At 63.4% G+C, this 19653-nt stretch overlaps 2 protein-coding genes across 8 annotated transcripts in view; both read left to right on the forward strand.

Moving 5' to 3' along the window:
- ADAM8 (ADAM metallopeptidase domain 8) overlaps window positions 1-4406 on the forward strand; it is a 99541-nt gene extending 95135 nt beyond the window's left edge. The window contains exons 13-24 of one of the 5 annotated variants that reach the window (XM_056794727.1): window positions 165-254; window positions 1068-1257; window positions 1418-1490; window positions 1574-1739; window positions 1908-1985; window positions 2709-2805; window positions 2900-3011; window positions 3121-3271; window positions 3359-3412; window positions 3536-3586; window positions 3701-3763; window positions 3858-4406. In XM_056794727.1, coding sequence (XP_056650705.1) covers window positions 165-254; window positions 1068-1257; window positions 1418-1490; window positions 1574-1739; window positions 1908-1985; window positions 2709-2805; window positions 2900-3011; window positions 3121-3271; window positions 3359-3412; window positions 3536-3586; window positions 3701-3763; window positions 3858-3902 — 1170 coding nt within the window. In that variant the 3' untranslated portion in view covers window positions 3903-4406. Of the gene's footprint in view, window positions 1-164; window positions 255-1067; window positions 1258-1417; window positions 1491-1573; window positions 1740-1907; window positions 1986-2708; window positions 2806-2899; window positions 3094-3120; window positions 3413-3535; window positions 3587-3700; window positions 3764-3857 lie in introns of those variants that run through there. The other 4 variants (XM_056794734.1, XM_056794721.1, XM_056794725.1 and 1 more) reach the window with 4 other exon arrangements.
- Window positions 4407-5144: 738 nt separating this feature from the next.
- LOC100032792 (sperm flagellar protein 1-like) lies at window positions 5145-13944 on the forward strand. 3 transcript variants are annotated; one of them, XM_056794750.1, is made up of 7 exons: window positions 5145-5999; window positions 6629-6744; window positions 7468-7614; window positions 10763-10832; window positions 11259-11340; window positions 11420-11522; window positions 13095-13944. In XM_056794750.1, the coding sequence occupies exons 1-7, from the start codon at window positions 5765-5767 to the stop codon at window positions 13188-13190; spliced, it is 849 nt and encodes a 282-aa protein (XP_056650728.1). In that variant the 5' UTR covers window positions 5145-5764; the 3' UTR covers window positions 13191-13944. The 3 variants fall into 3 exon arrangements, with proteins under 3 accessions (XP_056650728.1, XP_056650726.1, XP_056650733.1); XM_056794748.1 differs by having other exon boundaries at window positions 5149-5999; window positions 7468-7626; XM_056794755.1 differs by lacking the exon at window positions 5145-5999 and adding an exon at window positions 6351-6528 and having other exon boundaries at window positions 7468-7626.
- The last annotated feature ends 5709 nt before the right edge of the window (window positions 13945-19653 follow it).

The raw sequence follows: 19653 nt of genomic DNA on the forward strand, positions 1-19653 counted from the left end.
ACCATTGGGCTCCCCAGCACTGGGGCATTTCCTGGCCTTGATGGCCGTGTTGGAGGGAGCAGAGGAGGGTTCTGAAGCGGGTCCTCCTCCCCCCGCTGGGCCACGTGCCACAGGCAGGTCCCCTGGCCCGGCTCTCAGGCTCGAGGCTCTTCCTTCCTTGGCAGGAGTGCACCAACCACTGCTGTAACGCCACGACCTGCAGACTGGCCACGGGAGCCACGTGTGCTCACGGAGAGTGTTGCCGTGGTTGCCAGGTAGGCAGGCTCTGTGGCCGGTGGCACCCCCTTAGCGTCCCTCTGTGCAGAGGCCGTCAGGAACACACGCGGAGGGGGATAGGGAAGGTGGGGCCACGTCCTCCGCACTGGCAGGGAGCTTCCATCCCGTGGAAGGCCACCATCTCTCCACTTTAGGGGAGAGCACAGGTGGCTGCTGGGAAGGTTGGAGAGGAGAAGGAAGCCTGTGCCTGGCTGGGGCAGGGCCCGTGGACAGGCCCGAGGGCAGGAAGGAGCCTGTGCTTTGACCGGCACAAGGAAGGCCGGGCTTCGGGCTTCCCCTTTGTCTTCCCACGGCTTGTCCAGGGGACACAGTCAGCCTCCTGGCGGCCCCCCGACCCTTCCAAGGCCCGTCCCTCCCTCCCTCCCGTCCTCTGGGCCTGCGTGCGGGCATCGTCTCCTCCTTGGCCCGTCTACCAGCCCTTCATGCCCGCCTCCGAGCAGGCCGCTAACAGGAGAGGGGGCGGGCGGGCTTTTCCTCGTGGCAGCCGTGAAGAGCCACGAACGAAGCGGGCAGCGTCGGGGCGGCCCGCGGCGGAGGTCGGGAAGGGGGCTCAGAGCGGGGGCGCCATCTCGATTGTTCTGGGCGGGGAGGGAGCAGCAGCCACCCCGAGGGGAGACAGAAGGGACCCGGCCCAGCGCTGGGGATGGGGGCGATGAAAGCTGTACATGCAGACCCGACGAGCACTGCTGCGTGCCAGGCCTCTCGTGCGGGGCCCCGCAGGGGCTGCTGGGAGGAGATGGGACGGGTCGAGGGCCTGCCGCACGCCCACGTCTACACTGGCGCTCATTCAGGTGACGCCCGCTGGGGAGACGTGCCGCGAGGCTCGGGGGGACTGCGACCTGGCCGAGCACTGCGACGGCCGGCGAGGAGTGTGCCCGGAGGACGCCTTCCGGGAAAACGGCTCCCCGTGCCGGGGCGGCTACTGCTACGACGGCGCCTGCCCCACGCTCCAGCAGCAGTGCCGGGCTCTGTGGGGCGCCGGTGAGCGGGGGAGGGGCCGCGCCGGGTGGTCCCAAAGGAGCCGGGAAAGCGGGAGGGGCTTCCTCAAAGAAGAGCCCCGGGCCATGGGCGGGGGGCACGAAGGGGGCCTTGGACCTTGGGGGGCCCCTCGGTCCGACCCCGGCCGCTCCGTCCCTGGCAGGTGCCTACGTGGCCTCCGACGAGTGCTTCTCGCTCAGCGTCCGGGCGCAGTGCTCGGCCTCCTCCCAACCGCGGTGAGTCTGCAACGAGGCCCCCCGGCAGCCCCCCCAGATCAGTCCGGGGCGGGGCTGACCCGTGCCGGGGCCTCCTTCTGCAGCTCCGACAAGTGTGGCGTCCTGCACTGCGCCGGCGTGACGAGCCCCACCAGGGCCTACTGCAGGATCTCCCTGGGCGGCCGCGTGCCCTGCTTCCTGGCCACCAAAGGGGAAGGCCACGAGCCTTTCGAGCAGGTGGCCCCCGGCACCCGGTGCGGCGAGCACATGGTGAGTGCGGCCAGCCGGCCACAGCCTTCACCGAGCCACGAGCAGCCACCCTGAGAGCCACGGCCACTCCGGCCCTGGCCCAGACCCGTGGCCTGTGTGCAGCCTCTTCTGTCTGTCCAGCCCGAGTCCTGGGCGCTGCCCTCTCATCCTCCGCTCCTCTGCCTCCAGGTTTGCTACGGGGGGCGCTGCCAGGACCTCCGCGTCTACGGGCCCAAGAATTGCTCGGCTCAGTGCAGCGGCCATGGGGTGAGGTTCCCACCCGTGTGTGTCTGTGGCAGGGGCAGAGCCCCTCCTGGCTGGGGAGTCCCGGGCCTTCCTCCCCTTCGTGGTGTCTCTCGGGCCACGCTCCTCCTCCTCCCCCCGTTCTCCTCCTCCCCCTCCTCTTCCTCCTCCCCCCTCCTCCCCCTCCTCTTCCTCCTCCCCCCCTTCTCCCCCTCCCCTCCCCCTGCTTCCCCTCCCCCTCCCCCTCCTCTTCCTCTCCCCCTCTTCTCCCCCTCCCCCTCCTCCTTCTCCCCCTCCCCCTCCTCTTCTTCCTCCCCCCTTCTCCCCCTCCCCCTCCTCCCCCTCCTCTTCCTCCTCCCCCCCTTCTCCCCCTCCCCCTCACCTGGTCACCCACGCTCCGGGCTGTAGGTCTCAGAGTCCAGCCAAAGGCCTCCCCAGCCGGCCCTGCCGGGCGCCAGAGCTCCCCTTGGGAGGGTCCGGCCGGCTCACCAGACCTGAGTCTCCTCTGGAGTGGTCTCCTTCGGGGCCTGTCGGGACACCCCTCTGAAGCCGCGACTCCGCCTCCCTTCCTGCCGCCTGCGGTGCGCCATCTTGGCCGGGCCTCGGCCCCCCCCAGCACCCCTCCCCCCAGGTCGTGGCCCAGCTGCCTGGGTTTGTGGGGCTTTGCGTGGCTCCGTTCAGCCTTCCAGGCCCTCCTCCTCCAGGAGGCCGCTGGCACACAGTAGGCGCTTGCTCGTGCCGTTACAGGTCTGCAACCACAAGCGGGACTGCCACTGTGAGCCGGGCTGGGCTCCGCCGGACTGCCGGTCCAGAGTGAGCGACTATGCGGCCCCAGGTAGAGAGGGTGAGAGAGGCCCCACCCCAGGGGGGAGGGGGTGGGGGAGGGGCCGGGTGCCCCCACGTCCCCGGGGAGCCTCAGCACTCGCTTCTCCCCCAAGGGGCCCCGGGGGTGCTGGTGGGCGTGCTGGTGACTGTAGGCGTGCTGGCCCTGCTGCTCGGTGCCGCCTTCCTCCTCCACAAGCGGCGCCTGCTGCCTCCGATCCGGAAGAGGTGAGGGGGGGGCCTTGGGGAGGAGTGACCTTGGACAAGTCTGGGCTCACCTGAAGGGAGGGTGCCTGGGAGCCCACCAGGGTGTCCACTCGCCCTTCCCCTCCCCCAGGAGAATCGCCACCCAAACTCCCGGCCTGGCCAACCCCTTGTTCCGAGAGGGCGGCGGCAAGGCCCCGGGGCCTATCTCCCATCCCCCGCCTGCTGCCCAGCGCCCGAATCCCCCCTTGGATCCGGGGGTCCCTCGACGAGCACCCCCTGTGGTGAGTAGAGCCAGGAGGGGACATATCTGGGGGGCCGGGCCCGGCACCCCCGGGAGCAGATGCTGGGAGCCTCCTCTTTCCTCCCAGCCTCCTGCGGCCTCCTTCAACGTGCCCGTGTATGCCGCGCAGACCCCTCAGCCGGTGAGCCCCGACAGCAGGCCGGGCGGGGGGCCGAGCGCTGCAAGGAGCGGGCCTGGGTCTCAGCTGGGGGGGGCGAGTCTGGATGGCTCAGGCCCCCTCATGCCCCTCCCTCCTCTCCCTCAGGGCACGCCTGCGCCACCCAGCAAGCCCCTGCCCCCGCTGAAGCCCAAGCAGGTGAGGTGAACCCTTGGCAAGCGCGGGGGCAGGGCGGACCCGGGAGCCCCTCCCCCCTCCCCCCCATAAGGCTGGGGGTGAGCAGTGCTGCCAGGCTTCCCCTGTGTCTTCCAGGTGATCAAGCCCCAGGCTAGGCCTCCCCCCCCCCCTGGGCCCAGCGCTGTGTCAGAGCCTCAGGTAAGACGCTGCCCCACCCCCTGGGTGAGCTTCAGAGAGTCCCCCCTGGGGCGCCACCTGGGCTGCTCTTCACGCTGCTCTTCCCTTCCCTAAGGGAGCCGCCCGCAAGGTGCCTCTGATGCCGCCAGCCAGAAGGTGATGGGAAGGAAGCACTGCCACAGCTCCGGCTGCCACGGCTCCGGCTGCCACGGCTCCGGCTGCCACGGTTCCCAGGATGGTGCGGATGTCGCCATCCACCATTTGCAAAAGGGGGGGCCTGTCCCTCCATGCCCCCCCCCCATCTGGCACTTGTCTCTGGAGCAGAGAAGACAGGAGGAAGCCAGCCCTGACAGCATTGGCACGCCGCCATTTTTCTATGTTCCTGGGCCTTTCCCCATTCTTCCCGTGGGCACGTGCCCTGTGCCTGAACCAGAGCCAAGGGGCCTTTGGGTCTGGAAGAGTGCTCTGCGGGCCTGGCCTCTCCCCGGCCTCCTCGAGGCTCCACTCCTCCCTGGCCTCTCCCCGGCCTCCTGCTCGCTTTGCCTTTGGTCCCCTTGTCTGCTGCTCGGGTGGGGGGGGGCCTTGGCCTGCCCATCCTCTGGGGGCTCCCAGAAGGAGGAGGCGGCACTCGGGTGTGGTGATGGCAATAAAGCAGTGGCAGCTCGCAGTGCCTGCGCCTCCTTCCTCCGTCCCGCCTGGGCCAGTGTGGAGGACGTTCCAGGGGACTCCTCTCCCTCCGGGTGACCCCAGGCTCACCCAGTGGGCCTTGGAGCTGCCTGAAGTGCCGGGGTCTGAGCACCCCTCCCCCTCCCCTGGGGCCTCCCTTCTGAGGGGGGCCCCTGACGGCCCCCCATCGCCGGTTTCTATCGTGCACCATGGCCAGAGTGGGCTTGGGGCTCTCTCGGGCCAGCGGGGGAGATACGGGGGGCCTGGCCAAGGGGCTGGACGGAGCCCCGGGGGAACGGGGCAGACAGCTGGGAGGAGTCGAGGAGACTGAAGATCCCTGGCCGGTGGGAGTGGAGCGGCCATCCCCACCGCCCATGTGACTCCCCCCAGGAAAGGACCACTTTCGGAGGCCATCTGACAAACACGGAAACTGAGGCCCAGAGAGGCGGGCCTTCTGAGCAGCAGCGGAGGTGGGATGGGGAGCTCCCACCTCTAGCTTCGTGGGCACGTGACTGAGTGACTGGAGCTAGCCCCGCCCTCACAGGAGTCTTGCCTGCGGCTTCACTCGGTCCCAACCTTCTAGTCCCGCCCTCCAATTCAACTCTGGCTCGGACCTCTCACCCAACCAGGGCCTCTGTTTTAGCCCCGCCTCTCTCCAGCCTGGCCACGCCCTTCCACTGAGCCTTCTCCTTGGTTACTCCGCCCCTTCTGCTCGGTCTCCCCCGTCCAGGGTTCTGGCTCCGCCTCCAGCTCAGCCCTCGTCCCACATGGCTCCACCCCTCCGGCCCATAAGATCACCCAGACCAGGACTCCTGCAGCCAAGCTCTCTATCATGGCCCCGCCTCTTATGCTCAGGCCTGCCTTAGTCACTTCCATCCCCGCCCCCATCCGCTCTAGTTCCACTCTAGCCCCTCCCATTCTGCTCAGTCCCGCCTCGGGACCCCATTCTGTGTTCTGACCCCGCCTCCCAGTCCTCGTCCCGCTCGACTCCAGCATGGCTCCACCCCTTCTCCCTCATCGCTCACTCCAGCCTCGTCTCCGCCCCCACTCCCGCCCCAACCCGCTCTAACCCCGCCTCTGTCTCCTCGCCCCGCCCCCACCGATCCCTCCGCCCCTCCAGTACTCCTTGTCTACCCTCGGGGCCAATCGCCCCGGAGCCGCCCCTCTGTGATCCCCGCCCCCTCTGGTCCTAGCTCCCGCCCCGCCGTAGTCCTGGCCTACTCGCAGCCGCTCGGTCCCGGGCCTGCCCCGGATCCGCCCTGGCTGGGCCTCGCTCCCTTTTGGCCCCTCCCCGCTCTCGCCCCGCCCTCGCCCCGGCCCAGCCCGGCCCCAGTCCACTCCCAGCTTTTCCCTTCGATGACTTATGTCCCTCCGGGGCCACCGTCGAGCCTCGTCCGGTCTCCCAGCAACAACAGTTCTAGGGCCAGTGCGCGGGGAGGCCGAGCCATGAACCGGCCTGGGCGCACTGCCCCGGGCTCGCTGCTGTCGGCGCCGCTGCCGCTCACGGCGCTCCACCACCTCTACGCCTGGGTGGACAGCGTGCCCTTCAGCCGCCCCAAGCGCCACCTGGCCCGGGACTTCAGCGACGGCGGTGAGCCCGGCGGGCCGGGAGCGGAGCGGGGCCCAGCTTAGAGACTGGCCCCGCGGCTGGATTCGGGGCTGCCCAGAAGGGGCCATGTGGGGCTGGGCCGGGGAATTGGCTGTGGGCCGGCGAGGCGGAACGCCATCGCCTGGCATTGGCTGCCTCCCAGCCCGGGGAGGGGGCCCGGCTCGAGGCGGCACGGGAATTGGCTGAAGACCGTGTGGGGCGGGGCCCTGTCACTAGGCACCGGGAGATGCCGCTCGACCACTGGGTGCCGCCTGACAAGGGAGAGGCCGGTCACTAAGCACCCGGTGACGCTTGCCCTCCTATTGGCTGCAATAACAGCAAGGCCTACGGATTGGCTGGGAAGGAGAAATGCTCCTCCGGGAGGGTCCGGTCCAAACGGAAACGGAGCGAACCGAACGAGCTCGGGACCGCAGGGCGCCTGGGGCCCGCGACCGCCAGTCAGTTCCGCCCCAAGAGCATTTCTGTGCTGGGCGCCGAGGGTGGGGACCTCCGGGCCGAGCTGAGCGCTCAGGTTCTTGGGGGCGGGCCAAGCCGAGGGTGGGTGGCGCGCCGGCCCCTCCCGGCTCTGCTCGCGAAGCCTGACTCCTCGCTCTCCCCTGAATTCCCCGCAGTGATGATTGCAGAAATTGTGAAACACTTTCAGCCCAAACTGGTAGAAATGCACAACTACATCCCGACCAGCAACACCGAGCAAAAGCTGAGCAACTGGAGCACCCTCAACAGGCAGGTGCCGCCCGGCCCGCGTGTTGCCCGAGGCCTTCGGGCCAGGCAGCCGCTTCCCGGAAGGGCTGGAGAGCTGACCAGAAGCCGCACAGGGCGACCCTGGAGCCAGGGCGCGGGTGCACTCCGAATCAGTTCCGGTCCCCGGGGTCCTCCCCAAAGGCTTCTTGACCACTTGGGGAGGGGGAGCGGAAGGGGGCCTCCCTTCCCAGATGTGCACCCTGGCCGAGTTCCAAAGGATTCTTGATCCAAGGGGAAAGCGGGGGTGGGGAATGGGCAGTCTTTTTCCGTGCTGACCAGAAGGCTGTTTAAGCTGCCGAGGCCCCCCCGCCAGAGGCTCAGGGCTTCCTCTGGGACCGCCACTCCTGGCCAATAGACCTGGGGTCTGCCCAGAGGCCTGCCGCCATTGAGGGAAAGAAGGGCCTCCCTGGCCTCTGATTCCCTTCCCCGGAGCTCTCCCCAGGGCTGTGTTGGAGGCAGGGGCTTTCTCCGCGAAACCGGAAGCATGCGTTTGTGCCACGACTTCGGAGCGGCAGCAGAGCCTGGGGAGGCCGTTAGTCCCGGAAATGGCACGGAAGCAAGTGGGCAGCGAGAGCGCCCTTCGGACCCTGAGTCAGCCTCTGGCAGAAGGGAAGCCCGAGTGTGGGGAGGGGCCTCTTTCCAACATCCCCCCTCCGGCCAGCAGGAGGCCACCAACGGGCCCTCTGGTCTCCCATTGCGTTTCAGGAAGGTGTTCCCTAAACTGCGCTTCTACGTCTCCGAGGAGGACATCCGGAGGGTCGTCATCAGCACCCCCGGAGCCATCGAGTCTGTGCTGTCTACCCTGAGGCAGAAAGTGGAAGAAAAATGCCAAAAGAAGGCGGCCCAGGAGAGCAGGGTAAACGCAAAGGTGCATGCCAGCCCCTCAGCCTGTGGGGCGCTGCTGGGGACCTGGGCGGCCTCCCCCCGGGGCCTGAAGCTGCCCCTCCTGCCCAGCACCTTCTCGGCTCGCCGCTGGCCTTGTCTGTGGCTCGGGAAAGCCTGAGCTCGGCTTCTCTTTCCCCTTGCCAAGCCGAGGCCTCCAAGCTGTCTGTGGAGAGGAGGGGCTTCGAGGGCCCTCCCCCGGCTGCTCCCCAGCCCTCCTCTCCTATTCCTTGTCCCTCCAAGCCTTTGGGCAGACGACGGCCCGGCAGCTTTGGATTTCAACTCAGTTTTAGGGGGTGGCTCAGCAGAGAGAGCCAGATGGAAGGTCCCGGGTTCAAATGAGGCCTCGGGTACTTCCTAGCTGGGTGTCCCATTGGCTAGCCCACCTTGGCACGCAGACTCGGGGGGGATTCCAAGGCTGGCGCATTTTCGGCCAATTCGGTTTTCCTGTTTTCACTCCCCCTTTCCCCCTCCCCCCCCATGGAGAAAGCAAGACAAAGGGAACCTCTTACAAAGTGGCTAGTCACGCAGAACCCCTGCCCCACCCCCCAGCGAGAAGAGAATTCTGGGAATTCTGGCCCAGCCCAGTCTTCACAGTTCCTCCTGGCGCCCGCCTAGCTGTTCCTGCACACAGTGTTCTCCTGGTCCTGCTTCCCTCCCACCCAGACACCCCACCCCCGCTGGGCGTCCTCCGTTTCCGTCTTTGCCCTGCGACCTCTCGGGGGTCCCTGGACCCTTCAGGGTAAGCACAAAGCGATGACTGTTGGCCAGAGTTCGAAACTGTTCTGCAGATGGCTGAGCAGCTCGCAGCGCCCCGACAGTGCGTTGGGGTCCCTCCACCTTTTGTCCTTGTCCTGCTGCCTCCTCCGTTCCTGGAATCGGCCTTTCTCCTCTCGGCGGGACGCCTGCTCCCGCCCTTTAACCAGTCATCAGGGGAAGAGCCCCTCTTGCTCTCGGCTCCCTGCAGCCCCGCAGGGAGGCCTTTCTCAGAGAAGCCCGCTGCCCATCCCACCCCCAACCCTGTTTGCTCTTTTTCTTTCGCTGCATTGGTTTTGTCCCTGCAAAACCTCTTTCATTTGATGCCATCAGAACGACCCACTTTATCTCCAGGGAAGCCCCAAATCTTGGCTTTGGTCACCCACTCTTCCTCGATCCCGGACTTTCTTCTGTGCCTCCGCAGTTTGCTTTGTGATCTCTCCCTTTGTGTCTCAATGGCCAAGCCCTGGGGACGGATGTGGTGTGGAATGCTGGTCTGAGCCCAGTTGCTGCCAGACTCTGCCTTCCAGTTTTGCCACGTTTGTCGCCTGACCTGGATGTTGCCTGGCATGTTCTGGCCTCTTCTGTGCACCGTGAGCCCAGCCTGTGCCACGGACCCAGCCCCGGGCCCCTTAGCCAGGTCCAGAAGACCCAGAGGAGACGCCTGGAGATCTGCTCCTGCCTTCCCGCCTTTTCTTCCTCCGGATGCCTCGCAGACGCTTGCTGCCTCGGCCTCTCCGTGGGCGATTCGCGTGAGGGTGCCGTGAGCGGTGCGGAGGGGGCCGCGGCCTTGTCCGTGGACTCGCTGCACACGCGTTGGCAGGGGCCTCCCCAAGGGATTCCTCTTTGTCTCTTCCTGCTTGTCTTCTTGGGAATCGGCCCAAAGGCACCGAGGGAGACTCTTCGCTCCCTGCAAAGGGAGGGGAAGGAGACCAGGCTTGGGAACTCCGGGCATGGTCGGCCCGGAGCTGGGAGCTCAGTCCGGGTTGGCCACCTATTTGTGGAACTGAGTAGAATTCCATGGACTCACCAGGACGAGGGAACAGATCACAGGACCCGGAGCCAGGAAGACCTGAGGCCCTTCCTAGCTGTGTGACCTTGGGCTCGTCATTTACTGCCCACCTGCCTCAGGTTCCCCATCTGTAGAATGGTGATGATGACAGCACCTGCCCCCCCCGGGGCGCTGTGAGGAAGTTCTCTTTATAAAGCCCTCGGCGCACAGTAGGAGCTTCGCTATGATCATTCCAGGGATCCAGGAAGCCGCCACTTCCCGAAGGGAATCACTTCCCTGCCGCTCCTCTGGCACCCCCTTCGCTCCCCTTTTCCGCTTTTTCCACTGGAAGGGGGGCTTCTTGAGGCCCCTCCTCAGCCCCAGTAAAGGGATGGCTCGTGTTTGTTGCCGACTTGACTTGGGGAGACCCCAGAGGTCCAGAGCAAAGGGAATCGCCGTCTCCCTCCCTTTGGGCCGGCCTGCTCTGCGGAGCGGCGCGGAGGTCAGAGACGGAGGCCTCCTGGCCCAGCCCCCCGGCCCCCCGCTGGCCCACGAAGGCGCGTCCTCTGGGGCCTGAAGCACTGGGCGGGGGGGCCGCCGGGCCGGTCCCGGAAGGAGGACGTCTTCAGACGAGGCCAGGCTCGCCCCCCAGGGGTTCGGCAGGGAGTGCCAAGGCCGCCGGCCTGGGGAGCCACTTCTAGAGCTGGCAGCTGCCTCAGTGGCTGGCCCGGGGCTGGGTTCTTGGCTCACCAAAGCATCTCGACAAGAAGAGAGGGCTGGAGAGATGGCGGCCCTTGCGAAGACGATCTGGAGGTCCCAGGGGGAGCCCGCAGGGGACCGGGGCATCCGGAAGCGGGAGGAGACAGGCCCCGGGGCGTGCGTGGTCCTCAGAAGGCCCCTCCAGGTCGAGGATAGCCAGGATGGGGACGGAGGCAGAGCAGGGTGAGGGGGGACGGGAGCCACGTCTTGGGGTGCCTCAGGACCAGCCCTTTTGTGTCCGGCCCCGGGAGCAGGGGGTGCAGCTGGCCGGACGTGGGCTTGTCCTCGAGGGAGCTCCAGAGGGCGGTGTGAGTGGAAGGGCCCCCCCGGTCTGCCTCCGGGCCGCCGTCGGGGGGCCCCTGGCCAAGATGGCTCCTCCGCGCATGCGTCCCTGGACGCCAGAACCCCCGCCACGGGCCGGAGGGGAGCCGGGGGCGCCGGAGCACTTCGAGCCCTCGCTCCGAGTCCTGCTGCCCTGCCCCCTCAGGAGGGCGGGGGCCGCGGGGCTGACCTTCCAGGCCCCTCGGCCTCTGGGCTCCCCCCTCCCTGGGAAGCCGCTCCGTGTCCCCGCCTGCCTGGGGGCCCGTCGGGGGTGACGCCTCTTAACCCTCTGCAGGACCCCATCGGATTCGACAGCATCAACATCAACAGACACTTGGCGGAACTAGAAAACTCCAAATCTGCTGGTAAGGAAGCCGTCCCTGCCTGCTGAGGAGGTCTGACGGTTACCCAGCAGGCCTTGAGCCCGCAGCCGGGGGCCAGCTCGGGCCGCCTTCCCAGAGTGCCTTGCGGGCAGCCACCTCGAGTGCCTCCCTGTTCTCTTCAGAGGGTGGGGGTGGGGCGGCGCTGGCAGGGCCTCCTCGCTGGCCGGCCCGTCCGCGGGGGATGGGAGCAGCTCTGCCGGCAGGCCGGGACGCTGCAGTGGGACGTCTCGCTGGACACGGCCCACCCTGGGGCTGCCCGGTGACCCGAGGAAGGCCGGGAGGTGCCGGACTCCGGAGCCCCCCCCCCCGCCGGGTGGTCCTTGCGTGGGGGATGGGCAGGGCTGGCTGACCCCGGGAGGGCTCTGCGGCCGCCGCCTCCTCTCCGCTGACCGGCGCCTTTGCTTGCAGACTGTCCGACCAGCAGGGTGCCGTCGGGCAAGAAGGTGTCCAGCCAGAAGGGGGAGGACAGAGTCAGCGACTACTCGGGAAGGTGCGGTAGGCCAGCCGGGCCGGGCTCGGGGGGGCCCCGCGGCCCGAGCCGGCTGCTCACACGCGCCCTCCTCCTCCAGGCAGGACTCGGGCTTCGGCCAGTGCCCGCACAACGAGCCCAACTTCCAGCAGTTACTGGAGGAGAAGGAGCAGGCTCTGACCATGCTGCAGGAGACGGTGCAGGTAGGGCCTGGCAGAGGGAATGGGACGGGAGGGCATCCCCGCAGGAGCACCGAGGGGGCAAAGGCCGGGAGGCGGGAGCGGCGACGTGGGCTTCGAGGCTGCCGGAGAGGAGGCCGCGTTTTGAGCACGAGGGCCGGCACGAGGAGGGGCGTCCGAGACGGGGGAGGCGAGCCTGTTTGTCCCAGACTGGGAGCGGCTGGGACCCCCCCGGAGCCCCCCGAGACCCTGAGGAGGGACTCGGGAGAGAGCCAGCATGGCGGCTCGCACGTGGCCCCGGAGGGCTGGGAGAGCCGCGCTGGAGGACCAGCCCACAAGCTCTGGGGCTGACTTGGGCCGGGAGGGGGCGCCGAGCGGGCACGGCTGGGGGGGTTGTGGGGGAGGACGAGAGGCCGTCTCCAGGGGGGACGGGTGGGGGGCGCGAGAGCAGGGGCTCCCGGGCTGGCCCAGTGCCCACAAGTGGGGGTTCGTAGACGGGGGGCCCCAACCTGGAGGCAGATGGGACAGACATGCCTGTGCTCTGGGCGCCCAGAACGCCTGGGTCACTGACCAGTTGTGTTCTGAGCCTCAGTTTGCACCTGTGTAAAATGGGGGGAAACCAGCACGCCCGCCTGGCAGGACTGTCCCGAGGAGCCCTTTGGGGGTGTCCCCCTGAGCCAGATGAGGCAGGAGCATCGGGACGAGGCCCCCACGGTCAGCAGCGCCTCTGGAGAGCGGCCGGTTGGGCCACTGACGCTGCCAAGCAGAGGCGCTGCTCGTCTGCTGAGGCTGAACCGGGGGCCCGCGTGATGCTAAAAGGCCTCGGCAGAGCCTCGATGGCCCCTCTGTAAAATGGGCCCACTCATGCGACCCCGTCCCCAAGGGCACGGCACATGACAGAGAGTGAATGGGAGCCGTGTGTGTGCGCCTGTGTGTGCGTGTGTGTGTGCGCGTGTGTGCATTGTGTGTGTGTGTGTGTGCATTGTGCGTGTGCACCTGTGTGTGCATTGTGTGTGTGCACCTGTGTGTGTGCGTGTGTGTGTGTGCGTGCGTGCATTGTGTGTGTGTGCATTGTGCATGTGTGTGCATTGTGTGCGGGTGTATTGTGTGTGCGCCTGTGTGCGTGTGTGCATGTGTGTGCACGTGTGTGTGCGTGTGTGTGCATTGTGCGTGTGCACCTGTGTGTGCATTGTGTGCGTGTGTATTGTGTGTGTGCCTGTGTGTGCATGTGTGTGCCTGTGTGCGCGCGCATGTGTGCGTGCATGCATTGTGCGTGTGTGTGCATTGTGTACGTGCGTGTGTGTGTGTGCATTGTGTGTGTGCGTGCATTGTGTACGTGCATGTGTGTGCGTGTGTGTGCATTGTGCGTGTGAGTGCATTGTGTGTGTGCATTGTGTGCGTGTGTATTGTGTGTGTGCCTGTGTGTGCGTGTGTGTGCCTGTGTGCACGTGCATGTGTGCGTGTGTGCGTGCATTGTGCATGTGTGTGTGCATTGTGTACGTGCGTGTGTGTGTGTGTGTGTGAGAGAGATGCTCCTCGGTCAGCGGGCCAGGCCGGGGCAGGGCAGTGACCGGCGGCCCTCTCTGTCCTTTGCAGATTCTACAGATGAAAGTGCACAGGCTAGAACACCTCGTCCAGCTAAAGGACATGAGAATTGAAGATCTGACAAGACACCTCAACACCCCCAAATAGGGGAGACCCCCCAGCGTGGTGCGGAGCGTGGCCCCGCCTCCCGTGGGCAGGTCCCTGCCTGCTGGGACGTGGCCTGAGAAAAACTGAGGAAGCGCCCCTCCTCCTCCAGGCAGCCTGCCTGCCCGACCTCCCTCCCTCCGTCTCCGCCTGTCTCCATCCCTCTGTCCCATCCGCACCACAGGTCAGGGCCGGCCTCCCACCCTCCACCGCTCAGTGGCTCAGGGTTCCTTCTGGACAAAAAGGGCCTTTTGTGTGTAGTCGTGTCCACCCCCCGGGAAGTCTATCACGGGACTCCCCCATCCTAGCTGAGCAAGACCGGCTCTCTGGAATCGCGTGTGTCCGTGTGTGTGTGTGCACGTATGTGTGTAGGTGTGCAGTGTACATGTGTGTGCATTTTGTGTGTATGCATATGTGTATGCATGTGCGCGTGTATATATGTGTGCGTTGTGTGTGCATACGTATCGGTGTACGCGTGTGCATGTGTGCATTTTGTGTGTATGCGTATGTGTGCATGTACTGTGTATGTGTACATGTTGGTGTGTGTGCGTATGTGTGCGTATGTGCAGGCATGTGCATGTGTGTGCACACGTGTGTGCGCACGCGTGCACACGCATGTTCCTGGTGGGGGCCTGTCGCTGCTGCTCGTCTGGTCAGGGCACGTCAGACCAGCAGTCTCTGCCTTTCAGAGTGTATAGATGAGGAGCTGTATGTAGGCCTGGAATTACTTTTACAATTAAAGGAAACGTGGCTAGGAGCCCGGCTTCCCAGTCCTTCGGTGGCACGTGGCTCCGTGGCTCTGCTCTCGGCCCAGAGTGAGCAGCAGAGCTTCCTGGGGCCTCCTCGGCCGGGTGATCCTGGGCGAGTCATTTCACGCTGTTGGTGGCCTCGGTTCCCCGACCCGCCGAATGAGCCGGAGAAGGGAACGACGAGCCTCCCCCCGCGGGGCCCCCCGGGGTCGGCGACACAGAGGAGTCTTGGGCCGTCCGGAGGGGGTGGGAGCCGGGCAGCAGGAAGCCAGCTGGAGGGGCAACGGAGTCCCAGCCCGTCCACGTCCTCCCCGCAGCAGCCGTGCCACGGAAGGAGAGCACGGGGGGGGGGGGGGGGTTCGTGGCTCCTGAGCCCCCCTGGACCCTGTAGTTCTCAGGGGTCACCAGACACTCACCCCAGAGCAGCCCCAAAGCCGGAGGTCCCAGTGGAAGATGGCGGCTCTGGACGGTGGGAGTCCACGAGGGAGGGCCACGAAGGAGACGGGCCCACGGGGGGGGGGGGGCTGCCTTCCCAGGAGAGACCTGGAGGGGTGACTGTCCTGTCAGGGAAGGGAGGTGGGTTTATTCAGCAAGTGCTGTGGGCCCAGCCATGGCCTGGGAGGGGGCTGGGAAGGCCCCCGGGGGCCCCTGCAAGAGCCCGGGGATTCTGGGGGTCCACATGAACTGGTCCTGATGACGCCATCGGGGCGGCCGTCTCCCAGCAGAGCAGCTTTGGGGAGTCGGCTTCAGGCCCCAACAAGACCCCCAAGAAGGGAGGCCAGAGGACGGCGTTGGGGGGGGTTCCCAAAGGCCGCTTGGTCATCTCCCGGTTCTTAAGCAGGCCGATGGTTGGGTTTTGTCTCCCCTCCCTCACCCGCGGCCACGTGGCCACGCGTGGGCTCTGACGTGAACGATCCACTCTCCCAGGCGCCTCCCTGGCCACAGATGGCGGGAGGGTCGGCTCAAGGACGAGGCACCCGACGGCGTCTCCGGGCTTTCTCGCAGAGCCACGAGCCAAGAGCTCCGGAGGCTGATGAGGACCCCAGTCAGGCCGCCTCAAAAGTCCCCCCAGAACTGTCTGAGAGCCCGAGAGAGCCGCAGCTCCGTGGGCAGGAGATGGGAAGGGAGCGGAGGAGAAGCCGGCCCCCGGCGCCAATCCCCTCCTCCCCGCCCCCGTCCGAGGCACCGAGGCAGGCCCGTGGGCTGCCACCAAAGGTCCCGGCCTGCCACGGTTTCTAAGTCCACGTAGATGTTCTCGCGGCTGGAACAAGGAGGACTCGGCCTCTCAGGCACCCCAACAAAGGGCCAGCAATGGTGCCCAGGCAGCCCCCGGAGCCAGAGTGGATTGTCTGGGACGGGAGGCCCTTAGAAAGGTGAGGCCAGCCGTCCTCCCCGGCTCTTCCTCCTCTGGAGCTCGGTCCCAACCTGCAGCCCTGGCACAGCCCAGCTCGGGTCTCCCTTGGTGCCACCTGGGGTCCGTGGGGATGCCCACCACGGGCAGAGGCATCAGCCCACGCCACCCGGGGAGGCTCTCACTGAAGAGAGAAAGGAGGGGGAGCAGGGCTGGCACGCAATGAGCCTTGGGGATGCCCCACGAGTTCCCAAGAGAGCAGGTGGGGCTCGTGCCCACAGGCCATTTCCTAGTGAGTCGGCAGAGATTCTGGGCAGGGAGAATGGGCGTGGGCACGAGTGATCTAAGCGGGGCAGGTGCCCCGGCCCGAGGGAGTACGTGAGGAAGGAGGCAGGCACAGGGGTGCCCGGTGGCCACGGAGCTGCCTGGCTGGCAGATGCCCACGTCCAGTGGCCACCGTTTGTTTGGTGCCTTCCGTGTGCCTGACACTGTGCTGGGCATGGGGACAAGAGGGAGGCCCCTGCTCCCCCAGGGCATCTATGCAAGAGGAACAAGGACTTTGGGGCTACCCAAGGGGTTCCCCAGGAAGGAGGCAGGGGAGGGAGCGGGACCAGGCCAGGCTTGCAGGATGTGACTGTTCACTTGGGTCTGGAAGGAAAGGAGGAATTCTAAGAGGACGAGGTGGGGGAGGGAGTGCCTTCCGGCAGGGGACACAGCCAGGGCAAAAGCCTGGAGGTAGAGTACCACGGGTAAAGAACAGGAATGAGGTCTATGCAGAGAGCTGGAGGGAAGAGCGGGGGGCAGGGCGCCACGTCTATGGAGGCTGGAAACGAGAGCCATCATGGATGGAGCAGGCACTGGGCAGGGGCGGTGGCTAGAGCCCTGGCCTGCACTAAGCAGAGTAAGAGCTCACATTCAACATAATCGCTGTGGAGACAAGGCAGGCCCTATTGCTATTCCCACCTTACCAAGGAGTAAACTGAGGTAGGCCAATATTAAGTGATTTATCTACGGTCGCACAACTAGCAAGTAGAGGAGGCTGGATTTGAACTCGGGTCTTCTGACTTCAGGTCCAGCCCTGTATCCTCTGCAGAAGTCAAGAAGAGCTGAGTCCGTCTCTCCCCTCAGACATGTGCTGGTTGTGTGATCCTAGATAAGTCACTTTACCTGTTTGCCCCAGTTTCCTCCACTGTAAACTGAGATTCTTCTGGTACAGTGCTGGGCACGGTGGCAGGCGACCTAAGTCAGATCGGGGGTGACCCATGGCTCCCCCGCTGGAGCAGACAGCCTCGAAGGTGGCTGGAGCTGGGGAAGGCGTGGCAGGGGCAGCGCTGGGTGCCCCTCCCTCCTCAGCCACCTGCCCTCACAGTCCTCTTGACTTTCATCCCGTCCCTGCTGGGATGGCTCTGGAGGGGAATGAAGTCTGCACATTTGGGGAAGTCAGCCTCGCTTCAATCCCATTCATGGCCGGGTCCGAGAGGCCGCCGTGATGGGGGGACGGAGAAGCCGAGCCAGACGTGGGGTGGAGGCTTCGGGCTGACCTGGAGCCCACGGAGCCCTTGCCAGCTATTGTGAATCAGCAGCAAAGGCTTCTGGAGCTCCCTTGGCTGGCTCTGGGTGCGACTCTCGCCATGTTGCCCATACACAGATCCAGGTCACAGTCCCTGGGCACAGTCTCAAGGCGGGGAGCTCTGCATCACTTCCTGGAGGTCCTTCCGGCTCTTTTAGAAATCCAAGGAGACAATGTTGCAGCGAGCCAAAAGAAACAAATCAGCTATCCTGGCGCCCCAGAAGAGCTTGCACGAGACTTAGCAGCTTCTCCATTAAAGGATGAGACGCCCGGAATAGGCCATCCCCAGGGCAAAGGAGCCGGGACTTCAACCACGAGTCACTTCCCCAGGAAGGCGGAGCAGAGCCCTTCAGGGGAAACATGCAGGACTTTCAGACATTCCTGACGAGAAGCCCAGAACGGGTGGAAAATCTGATTCTCAAATAGAAGACTCGAGAAACAGGAAAGAGAAGCCAAATGGTTTACACCCCTCCATGGATCTGTGCCTCTTGTAACGGCATGGTTGTGAGTTGAAGAAGATGGGACAATAAATAAATGAAATTAAGGCCTGAGAAAGAGAAATGCAGCGGGAGGAGAGGGGAGGGAGAAACAGAAAGGGCTACATTATGTCACATAAAAGAGGCATGAAAGAGCTTTTACAGTAAAGGGGGAGGAGATGTGTGTGTACATGGAATTATCCTCCTTTGTTTCTTTTTAACTTCATCGGTCAGACTTGGACCTCTCCTTTTGTTATAATTTAATTCATCAGGGACTTGGAGGTCTTTTTATCATTGAGATGTGCAAAGATAGATCAGCTCACATTGAAAGGAAGTAGAAACCAGAGAGACAGGAAGTGATGTGGGAAAAGGGCTTCTAAAAGGTGAGACCAAAGTGCTGAGCTGAGCATTTGTTCTGCATTGTTGGCTCTTGCTGAAAGAGGAGTTCATCTTTGATGACTCGCTTGGGTTGTGGAGACCCTGGCCAGAGACTGTGGCTTTTAGGCTCTTCTCCTGTCTTTAGTGGGATGTTCTCTTCGGTGAGACTCTCTTTAGCAGCTCAGTCTTTGTGGCATCAGATTCTCTTTTGATTAGTGAAACAATTGACTGGAGACACTCTGAGGGGCTGATGAGATTCGCATTCGGATTCGCACCGGTGGTCTGGAGGCACTCAGATGCAGACTTCGGGTATTTAGCTAGGCAATATTTTCTACCTCCTTCCTACATTTCCTTCTCTTGGCTCTCTCTACTTGCTCCTAAAGCTACTAACAGACTCGTAGTTTACTTTTTAATTGTCATAAATGGCGACCACAACTTTTAAAACTCTTATCATTTGACAACACCCTTTTAAATTCTTACAAGTGAACCTTACTCTCATTGGAATTGGTCCAATGAAGGAAGAACATACACAATCAATTGGGAATAGAAAACTATGTCACCCTATTGGAAAGTAGGAGGGGAAGGAGATAAGAGAAGAGGCTGAGAGAAAAGAGAGCAAATTGGGGAAGGTGATGACCAGAAAATAGGATGGAGAGCAACCATTATGGGTTTATTTGTTTGTTTTTACCAGTCTCTTTAATAAAGGCTTCATTCCTCAAATGCTTAGAGAAATGAGGCAAATGTGGAAAAACAGAAGCCATTCCCCAGCTGGTAAATGGTCAAAGAATCTGAACAGGTGGTTCTGGGACAGAGGGATGAAAGCTCTCCATGGTCTTGCAAAAAATCCTCAAAATCACTTCTGATTAGAGAAATGCAAATGAAAAGAGCTCAGAGGGACCACCCCATGCCTCTCAGATTGGCTACTATGACAGAAGGGGGAAATGACAAAGCGTGGAGGAAATGTGGGAAAGCTGAGGCTCTACTACACTGTTGGTGGAGTTGTGAACTGATTTCATCATTCTGGAGAGCTGCTTGGCCCTCTGCCTATCAAACAGTCCATATGTACATGTGTGTGTGTGTGTGTGTGTGTGTGTGTGTGTGTGTGTGTGTGTGTGTTGATATACCCTTTGGCCCAGCAATGCCTGTTCCATCTAAATAAATAATGAAAAGTGAAAAGGACCTTCATGTACAAAGATATCAAAAACACCGCTTTGCTGGGACAGAGAACTAGAAGGCGAGGGGATGCCCATCATCTGGGCAATGACTGATGAAGTGACAGCATGTTAAGGGGATGGAAGAAATGAGGAGCAGGAGATGCTCCGAGAAACCTGGAGGGATTCACCTGAATTGATCCGGAGTGAAGCAAGAGAACCAGAAGCACCTTGTACACAGCGACAGGAATCCTGCCCCAAGAACAACTGGGAATGACACAGCTGTTCCCAGCAATCCTGTGATCCCAAACTATCCCAAAGGTCTCATGATGACCAACACCCTCTGCTTCCAGAGATAGAGCTGGTGGAGTCTGAATCCAGACCAAAGCACACTTTGTTCACTTCCTTTCTTGGTTTGTTTTGTTTCCGTTTCTTTCCACAAAACGATCAATATGAACAAATGTCTTCCATGGTTGCACGGGGGGGAAATCTGAGAGAGGGAGTGAATTCAAGGCCCCAAATCCTCTGAACAGGGTTGGAAACTGTCTCCACATATGATTCTGGCACAAGAAGATGAAATTGAAAAAGAAGTACAGATCCAAGGTGGGCTGGACCCAGGACTCCTTCCCATGAGGGCTTCTGACTCGAAGCTCTCCTTGAGTTAGTATCCACTAAAAACTGCTCCTTTGAGCCTGCCATGGCGGCCTTTTACAAGGCCAACCCAAGGAATCTTTTGGCAGAAGCAAAAGACTTTAGATCAGTTGGCACAGCAAACTGTGACAACAGATTTC

This window comes from Monodelphis domestica, chromosome 1 (assembly GCF_027887165.1).
Source record: "Monodelphis domestica isolate mMonDom1 chromosome 1, mMonDom1.pri, whole genome shotgun sequence".
Taxonomy (NCBI): Eukaryota; Metazoa; Chordata; class Mammalia; order Didelphimorphia; family Didelphidae; genus Monodelphis; species Monodelphis domestica.

What these genes read in the sequence shown, in the direction of transcription:
- LOC100032792 (XM_056794748.1), top strand. Translation starts at nt 5,765, where the DNA reads ATGACTTATGTCCCTCCGGGGCCACCGTCGAGCCTCGTCCGGTCTCCC. An exon ending in GGAGCACCCTCAACAGGCAG is followed by an intron (nt 6,745 to 7,467) that starts GTGCCGCCCGGC and finishes CGTTTCAGGAAG; the next exon opens with GTGTTCCCTAAACTGCGCTT. An exon ending in TGCTGCAGGAGACGGTGCAG is followed by an intron (nt 11,523 to 13,094) that starts GTAGGGCCTGGC and finishes TGTCCTTTGCAG; the next exon opens with ATTCTACAGATGAAAGTGCA.